The sequence below is a fragment of the Aquila chrysaetos genome, chromosome 10, assembly GCF_900496995.4.
Source record: "Aquila chrysaetos chrysaetos chromosome 10, bAquChr1.4, whole genome shotgun sequence".
NCBI classification, from domain to species: Eukaryota; Metazoa; Chordata; class Aves; order Accipitriformes; family Accipitridae; genus Aquila; species Aquila chrysaetos.
In genome coordinates, this window is record NC_044013.1 from 1936558 (window position 1) to 1946324 (window position 9767).

At 43.1% G+C, this 9767-nt stretch overlaps 1 protein-coding gene across 8 annotated transcripts in view; it reads left to right on the forward strand.

Annotated features, from left to right (window-relative positions):
• The window catches only part of LOC115347459 (TCDD inducible poly(ADP-ribose) polymerase), a 42245-nt gene extending 34650 nt beyond the window's left edge, over nt 1–7595 (forward strand). For all 8 annotated transcript variants that reach the window (XM_030028884.2, XM_030028885.2, XM_041126968.1 and 5 more), the window contains 3 exons: nt 1451–1632; nt 5532–5807; nt 6857–7595. In XM_030028884.2, the coding sequence (XP_029884744.1) occupies nt 1451–1632; nt 5532–5807; nt 6857–7304 (906 nt within the window). In that variant the 3' untranslated portion in view covers nt 7305–7595. The remainder of the gene's footprint in view (nt 1–1450; nt 1633–5531; nt 5808–6856) is intronic.
• The last annotated feature ends 2172 nt before the right edge of the window (nt 7596–9767 follow it).

A 9767-nucleotide genomic window follows, 5' to 3' on the forward strand; every position in this document is an offset into this window, starting at 1 on the left:
TCTGTTTCCTCTTTGAACATTCAGGAAAGTTACTTAGAGTTATTGTTGAGGAAGATAATCAAGAAGGTCAGTGTTGAACTGAAAAAGCAATAAAAGGAGAACTGTGCTCTGCTGGACTGCACCTTGAATTATCCCTGAAATCAGAGACACGGAGACTGACCGAATTGTCAAATTTGAGAGCAAACTGGCCCACGTCAGTACCGAGAAAGTCCTTTCTAATCCCTAGAAATCTGGTTTTAAGACGGGGGGTGGGGTCAACAGCTTTCTGCAGCCTTTTTAACACCACTACCACTAAGCTTTGCAGTTTTTAATTTATTTACCTGTCCCCAAAGACATCGCAGTGCAGGACGTGAGCCTCCAGAGTCGCTGGATCCAGCCCTTTGCTGTCTTGCTGCTGCAGCTGGATGGTCCCACAGCTGCCAGCCCCAGCTCCTTAGGGACCTTTTCCTAAATATCTAGTTGAAATCTATTCACCGATGGTTTATGCACACTCAATCCAGCGTCACCATTGCCCTTTGGTCTGCAACAGCCACAGTTTTCCATATCAGGTTTTAAATAGGCCTTCTCTCTTTCAACTCTTTAACCCCAATTATGGACACAGAAGTCACGTACACTGTCTAACAGTATTGTGCTAGACAAAAACAAACAAAACCAGAATACTTCTATTCACTTCATTCGAGTAAGCTCTCCAGTAAGCCTTTTAAATACCTGTCTTAGTTAAGAGCTCATCTTTGGCTGGCCAGAGAAGTACATAATATTTTGAATAAAACCTCATCAGTGTCTTACAATGTTGGCAGTACCAAAAATATCTCCACCAGTGTAAACTAGATCACGTTCCTCTTTTTCACAGGCCACACTGACTTTGTAAGCGTGGTAGGAAGGTTAAGGCAGAGCACTGTATACAGTTTGGGGCTTTGCAAACGAAAAAAAAAATGCAAGAACTGGAGAGAGTCTGGAAGAAAGCACCACAAATAACAAGAAGTTTAGGATGTTTGACCTGTAAGGAGAAGTTAAAAGAACTGTGTTTCCCTAGCATAGGGGGGAAAAAAAAAAAAAAAGGAGAGAGAATGTATTAATATATAAAAGATTGTTCTACAGCAGACTTCTGCTTTTCACATTTAGGGGGCAAAGACAAAAAGTAAGTAATTTGTGGCAAGGGAGTTTTGGGTTAGATACTGGTAATAACATTTGACACGTAAAAATATGATAGCACCAGCACCAATTAACGTAGGAAAATTGTGAAACCTGCCTTGTTGGCAGATCTTACAAACAGGTAACGGAACATTTTTCAGCGGTCTAAATGTTCTTGTGCCTTAGAGCAGGGGAAAGAGAGGAGAGGGGGAGGGAGTAGAGAGAAGGGATTCTTTGAGGTCTCTGGCAAAAAAATTAATTTTTGAACATGTAATTTATCATGTATATGTTTTTTGTTTTCTTAATTTTCTTGAAACAGCCTGTTGTAAGATTGATAGAAGAAGCCAGCTGCCGGGGTCTGAAAGAGGTTCGTTTTGTTACCTGGCATAATCAGTATATCCTAAACATCAAGGATGGATTCCAGCAAAATGCATGTTTCAGAAGAGAAATCAAGAGGAGACCCCTTCTTCGCTCATGCATTGTGCTGATGCCGTTTTTACAGTATGTATCCCAGCAAAATGGAAACTTTGCATTTGTTCTCCATGTTGGTCTGTCCGTGAGAATTGTATTCCTTAAGATGTGACAAAGAAATAGGCATCACTAGGTAGAAAAATCAGAAGCAATAATAAAAAATCTCGGTCATACTGGCAGCTCTCACTTGCCACTTTTCAAGATAAATATTATCCAAGGAACTCCTTACTGCAAGGCTCTGTTTATTATTTAAAGGTTATAATGTACCTTGTGGGTCTCGGAACATCAGAAGCTCAGACATACTTCAAGTTTGCCAAAGTATTGTCCAGCTTTCAGCATCTCACCAGCTACAGTGACTGCCAGGCTATCAGTTCTAGGTCCCATAAAAATGAGTGTTCACAAACATTTTGTAATTTTCAAGCACAATTAAAGAATGCCTCGTTTTTATTGTCATCTCAACTGGGGGTGAACACGCTCACCCATCAAAGGCATAGTGAGGAAAGTGTTGTGCTGTAGTCATTTTTGATTACAACTCATAAAAATACCATTTTTGTGATCTCACCAGCACAGCTGGAAACATTATTGTCTGAGTTCAGTAGTTAGGAACATATTGTCCTGTTAGCAAAGGGGTGGAAGTCATTAGTCTGACTGGCAGCTTGGCATGTGGGCCAATCAAAGGAGCTTTAAATGCTGCAGTAGGGCTAGAATGCTCATTAGCCTGCAGAGTCGTTACCGCATCTGATTGCGAGGTGAACGTGAATTTGGTCAGAGCTTCCAAACACGTGGTTGTTGGAAACATTTTTAGATACGGTTTTACAGGAAGGAAACCCAAAATTATTGAAGAGGTACTGGGAGGATGCAGGTAAAAAGACCAACCGTGGACTTTGTGGTTATAGCAATTCTGATTATCATCTTAACGAACAGTAACGATTTTGCTGGTGTTTTGCTGCCAGCGACTGCTTTACTACAGTGTAAGTCTATAATTTTGAGATAGGCTAAAATTACGCAATTCCCACTAATTTTAGTGGACCCTTGAGGGTTCTACACTCATGCGGCTCTGAAATTTCAGTTGTTCTGCAGTAAACCTCATTCTTGTTTTCTTTATCTAAAGACCTTGTGATGCTCACTTAAAAACCTACCAATTCTTAGCAAGGAACAAAAGAGTATTTTAAATATTTATGGGAGCTATCCTTAAGAAGTCAGTATTTGCCTCCACTTGTCACACCATGCTACCTGAGATTTTTCATTTCCCTCCCCTCCCACCTGCTTAAATCTGTTATAAAAGTGGGAAAGAATTCTTGAATAGAAACAGTGGGAAGTGGGAGATAGTGGTTGACAAATGCTGACTTTTTAATGGCTTCCCTTGTATAATAAATGCTTACAAATAATTTACACTAGTCAGAAGAAATGAACAAAGTACACCAAAGGATTGCAGTATTTTTATTGTGTTTGATGTCTTACTCATTAATCCCTAACTTATTGTTAATCTGTGCTTGGTCTTCCAGTCCAAGTGTGAGTGAATGAGGTTCTACAGTAATGTTTTTTACCCATTGACTTTAGGAGGGGAAAAAAAAAAAAAATTAAATACACAATGTAATATTGCAGACTGCTGTTTTAACAGTCATTCTTAGAAAAATTCATCTTCTGGGTTTCTGTTGAACTATTAATAAGCAGTGAGAAGAATTCTGAGTTGAGTCAAATCCATGCAAATGAAGTGAGGTCTCTTTTTAGCTTTGAACAGCAGGTGAAAGCCACATGAACGCTTTTTTAAAGAGCATGTCTGCTCTAAAAAGTGTGAGTGCAGTTACAGTTGACTGTCTCTCTGATCCAGATCAAATGTATCATTTTAAAAATAGACTATTTTCTCCCTAACTTTTTTCCTAGACCTGAAAAGCTCAACCTGCAATCAGAAAATCACGTGAAATTATTTCTGGGTCACACAAAAAAATCACACACAGGCTCATATATCACTAGCATTAAATATTCTGAAAGGCAACCTTAATTGATGTTTCTGTAGGTAAGATGTGAATAGCAGTAGAGTTCTTATTTATCTAGATAATTACGTTGGCTCTGCAGAGACAAGCAGGCTAACGAGCAGGGAGAATCAGCAGTTGTTCTGTGATTGTGTACTTGGGGAACAGACTGGCTGGGTGCAGAAGTCATGGTTTCGCGGCTTTTCAGGCAGCATCGTGCCTGAACAAAAGCGGATTGATTCCTGGAGAGTCACTCTGGAGAAAATGGCTTTACCTTTAGCAAAGCTTTGAGACTTTGTTTACTTGCCAGTAAACTTTCTTTTTACAAAGACGGTGTAGGGAATCGAGTTTGTCTGCTGCTCCTGTGTGCGAAATCCCATTGCGTATAGGCAGGGAGGCAGGATTTGGCCTTGGATGTTGTCAAACCTCAGCTTGCCCAAGGTGAATACACAAAGGATTCCCTTTCCCCATTTCCTCCTAGTCAGAACAGGTTTTCTCCTTATGCGTTGGCAGTGATATGTTATCAGAGCACAAGTGACCTGAGAAATTACATGAACTTTAATGTTCATTAAAATTTAATTTAATGAAGTTTAATTTAAGGTTGTCTGTGGGGTTTAGAGACAAGATTCCCCTTGGGTCACCTCCAGCCAGACAGCGAGTACCTGGGACTTCATAGTCTTCCCTAAAAAAAGCTGCCTACTTCTGAGTGGACCTTACCTATTTGCATTCATTGCTGGTCGGTCCTGGAGTCAAGAGCAGCTTTTCCTGTAAAAATACTTCGGTAAAATACTCATCTGATGAAATTTTGAGATAGTCCTATCTATTCTTGCAACTGAAAGGGAACCTCACCAGCTTGCAGGAGCTGAAGAGCTGTGTGCTTCAAGTGAAAACCAGAGCCTGAACCTGCAAGCTTTATGTGTTCAAAGTGTTTTCATTGACGTAAGTGGGAGAACTCCAGCGGGTGAGGATTATTCAGCTGAGTAAGGCTTGCTTGTTCAGATTATAATCAGGGGAACATAAGCCACAAATGCCACGCTCTTTATCTAAATTTAGCAGCTTCGAGAGTGTGAAAATTCCGCAGAGGTGCAGGTATTTATTAAGAACGAAGTCTGGCGACACCACAGCTGATGTCCTTAACTGGATTTTACTGGTGTCTGTTCTTCTGGCATCCGTGCTGCTTCCCTGCCACGGCCGTTACAGGCAGCAGCTCCCCTCCTGCTCCCCTTCCCGACCCTTACCTGGCAGCGTTCCCCAGAGCAGGGGCTGGTCTGGCGCATGAAAAGAAGCAACTGCAAATGCAAATCTACATCTGGCCCATGCAAAGGAAAGCGAGAGAGCCTTCCGCAGCACGGTACTGGGTAGTACTGAAAACACAGCGTCTCCTCTTCTGCATAATGCAGTGAAATATCAGCAAGTTTTGCCTATAAAATGTTATTAGTTGGGGTTATTCATTATTCATGCTGTACAAGACAGTGTATGTATCTACCCCTTGTATTGTATTCTAAGGAAATTAGGTCGAATGTTGCCACATTATTAATCTTTTCTTATTCCTTATGTCCTACTTGCTATGTTAAAATCACTAATACTTTATAGCTAACATACAAAATAATTGTATTTGGTAGCGTTCTGCCTGTCTGTAGTTTATAACCCCAGCCCAGAATGTGAATAATGACGATAGTAGGCTTTTAGTCTTACTGCCTGGTGGTGTTTTTTCTCTCCATGGAACAGCATCCCTGAAAGTCAAGATTTTGTTGTTAATTTGTGTGGATGGAGGTGTTATTAAAATAGCAGAAATAGCTGGCATGTTTGTTTTAAACAAGCATTAAAGAGATGTAAATTGTTACAGAACTGAAGAGCAGCAACTGCTTGAGATACGTTGGTGGTGAAATAAATGTGATTAGAAGCTCTTCCGTTTGCGACTGTTTAAGCACAACCTTTTTCTCCTTCCCCGACTAGAACCTTAGGTGGCAACTCTCCAGTGCCCTCTTCGTCAGCTGAACCAGCTTCCTCACATGTCTTATCTCCGACTGCTGTTACCTCTCCGAACTTCTATCCTGAAACCTGGATTAGTATGGATCCATCTCAGGACTTCATCCAAGTGCCTGTTCTGAAGGAAGATAAAAGCTATAGAACCATTTATAACCTGTTTCACAAGACTGTGCCAGAGACCAAATACAAAATTTTGAAAATTCTGAGAGTGCAGAATCAGTTTCTTTGGGAGAAATATAAAAGGTAAGAGAATGCAAATACCGTTCTTTTACAGTTGTGGAAAAATACCTTAAAATATGTGATTTGGGCTGCAAAATGGACATTGATCATCAAGTAGAATACATGAACTCCAGGTTTTCTGAAGAAAAGGAGCATTTTCAGTTGAACTACTTTATCAGAAAAGTACTGAAAAATATCTTGCCCTGAAATTTCCTGTGTAAGAGGTTTAATACACTATCTACTGATAACTTCTGTAGAATAATCTTCACAGAAACTTCAAAATAAATCTAAGATATCTAGTTGAAAAATCTTTCTGTTCACTTTCAAGCTGAACGAGGAGGCATTGTTTTCATCAAATAATCTCTCTGTTGAAGACAGCCATTAGTGCCCTGGTTCCTCAGAACATGGCGAGCCAGGGTCTTACAGTGGTCTCGCAAAGACAAAACCCCGTGTCAGTCAGTCCCTTGCAAACCAAGGGTGCTGTGTCTGAAAGTTACCATCCATTGACCACTTCGTAACTGATAGGAAATTAGATTTATGGATTCTCTCTCCTTTCTCAAGAAGGGCAGAATCTCAGGAGGAGTCGAGGGATGGGCTGCGTGAGCAGAGACTGACGTTCTTACAGTATTCGCGCTGGTCTAGAGCATCTTCACCCACCCTGCCTCTCAGTAATTCCTCTCCGTAGCCTCTTCTGAAGCTCTAGTGGGATTTAATTTTCGCACAGCCCTTGTTTTCACTCTGAGGAAGATTTCCTTCTGCATCCAAGGTGGAATACAGGCAAAGATAAGCAGGCACTTCTCAAGCTGCTTTGCCTTTGCCGCTGTGCGAGTGAAAGAGCTCTCCCTCCAGCAGTATTGGCTCGGGACCTTCCAAAAATACTTATTTCACACGAAAGCTTTATTTGAAAGTGGAAGACCCACTTTGCCATCTGTATAGAAACGTTTTTGTATCTCCTCTTACAGCTCTACTATTCTAGAGGATAATACTGATACTTTAAGAGCAGCAGTGAAAACTGCTTTTCCCTTGCAGGTCTGCAATGAATACTCATCTTCGCTTTCTGTTTTCTTTTCCAGGAAAAAGGAATATATGTCAAAAAAAATGTCTGGGCTCGACAGGATAATGAACGAAAGGCATTTGTTCCACGGCACCTCCCAGGATGTGGTGGATGGAATCTGCAAGCACAACTTCGACCCGCGCGTCTGCGGGAAGCATGCCACCATGTTTGGACAGGGCAGTTACTTTGCCAGAAAGGCAAGCTATTCCCATAATTTTTCCAAAAGGTCACCCAAAGGAGTTCATTACATGTTCCTGGCGAAAGTACTGACAGGAAGGTACACGGTGGGTAACCACACCATGAGGAGACCTCCGCCGGTGAACCCCGGCAGCATTACCAGCGACCTCTATGATTCCTGTGTGGACAATTACTTTGAGCCTCAGATTTTTGTCATTTTTAATGACGATCAGAGCTACCCTTATTTTATTATCCAATACGAAGAAGTTAGCAACACTGTCTCCATTTGAAAACTTGTGCTGCTAAATTACTCATTTTAATAAACTTTCTTATCCGGCATCGGTAGCAGTTTTTGTGGAAAAAAAAATTTGGATGTTGCAGAACTGATTAAATTACTTGCTTGGAAGGAACTAAATCTCAAAATATAGAAAAGAAGATCTGAAATGACCAATTGTGCACTTGCTGTTTGATTATGTATGTGCAAACTGTAAATATTTTTTCATTGTTTATAGTTGCAAATCTGTGCCTTTTGTTATAAAACACTGTTTATTTATGTTAGTAAATATTCATGTTTAAAAATGTGTGTGTGTGTGTGTGTGTCTATAATTTCATTTGTGTTCTGCGCATGTTAGAGCGGCTAGAAAATCGCTTAGGCCCTGATCTCAAAGTCTTATGGATGGCCATTTCTAGATAATCAGAACCAGATAATTTTCATCCCGAGTATATTAAATAAGAGATTCTCCCAACCACTATTTTTTTATTACTGTATTTCCAAAAGATTGGGAGAGATTACAAAACTAACATCCTGCTCATACTTTGGATTATTAAACAGGACAACACAAATAAATACATCATTTTCTAAAATCAGCCCCAAGTAAAATTAGGAAGAGGTTAGTATAGCACGCAGTCCATGAGGGTTTAAAGCCGGATGGCTTCCCGGCAGCCGATGGGACATCCAGTTTATCACTTTTTGCCGCTGCGGTGGGGATGGGAAGGCCACCAGGTCTGTGCCATCGAACGCAGGCACGTGCCGCCAGTCCCCGTTACTGTCAGATATCCCCAGTTAACGGAGGGTAGCTCTGGGGAGTGGATTTCTTGGAAGAGAAACCCTAAACAAAGCCTGGTTTTGATGAGGTTTTAAATTTGATCAAGGATGAAAATTTGTGTTAACGTCACTTAATGAGACTGATAGTAAATGAACTTAAAAATGATTGATACATTAAAGTAATTGTCAACGCATAATCCTCATTTAATCAGGGTATTTTTTGTGTTTTCCGGGCAGCTATGCTTGGCTCAGTGCTCTTCAGTATCTTTAGCAGTGGTACAGAAACAAAACGGAAAGTCGTGACCGACGTTTGCAGCTGTCCCGAACCAGCCGGGGCGGAGGGTGGAACAGGCGGGCCGGTCATTCCCGGCTCCCGCGTTGCTTGGGAAGACGAGCTCGTCCTCCGAACGACGCCTGCTGTAACGCTCCCGGGGGGCACGTTAGCGGATCTGAGGAAGGGGAGGAGGGACAGCGCGTCGGGCAGAGTCACAGAGCAGAAACTCGCGGCGGGGTGACGTTGCACGGAAAGACCCGGCGATCGCCGGCAGCGACGCCGTGGGCTTACGGCACAGCTCGCCGGAGCTTCGGAGGGGCTCCGTCTGCTACACTGCGGGCTTCGGTGGAACAGCTGGAATCGTTGCACTTGGTTTTTTTTATCTAACTGTGCTTTCTGAAAAAAAAACAGTCTCTAACGTGGGATCGGAACCATTTCAGAGCTGTGATTTCAAATTCGAGAGAAGTTAAGTAAATAATGGTTGCCTCCATTCCGGACCGTGGCATAGTTAGCGTTCTTGGCTCAGTCCGTTTTCTCCGAGTCATCCCCGAAGCACCGCGGTGCGGCGGAGCCCGTGCCACACACTCACCAGCCACCGGGCCACCCCGGGAGCCGGCTTGCCCACTGACTATCGCCTGGGCTCGTTCCACCAAAGTCATCAGGAGCTTGTCACGGGCACGCTCAGGTCGCTGCTACCTTACCACAGCTGGAACAGGCTGGCTAGCGTGACGAAATTTTAGTTATATGGCAAGTGGCATAGCTTACAGCCCAGCAAGATTAACTTTGATGCTTTACAGTTGTTCACCTCGCGCAGCCTGAGTTAGATACACCCGCGATGCCCTGTCCTCATTAGGACCTTTACAAAGTGTTACGCGTCTCGTTATAAAAGCTACACCTGCTTAATTAGTGCAGGTGTGGCCCGGGAGCGCTCGCCTGATGCTCAAGAAGCCGGGCGGCTGCTGTACCTCCGCCAGCCCCAGGAGCAGGTCTGGTGGGTCTCTGGGGTGGGATGGGACCTTCAGACTCGGTGCTCTGCAGCAAACCTCCTCCGGCTGAGCCTGGAGCCGCGGTTTTGTGATAACCTGCTCGCTATCCACTTTCTCTCCAGAGTGTTTTGCCACGGGAGGGAATTATTTACTCCCACCAGTGCTCTACTTGTTTCTGTCCCACCGGATCATTCCTCATCACCTGTAGTAGATCAAACCAGCTCGTAGGTGAGAAGAGGGGGAAGATCCAAGCAGCTGGTTCCACTTAACTCCCAGTCTCTTCTGAGGCCCTTGGCAGCACAGGGAGAGCTCAAATTTGAGGAGGTTCGGCTTAGAGGAGGAGATGTTGGTATGGTGGGATGGGAGCTATCAGCTGGGACGCACCACACAGAGGAGCTGGTCCTGGCTGTGGGTTGCCTCCCCAGGAGATGACTTTGGAAAGGTAAGG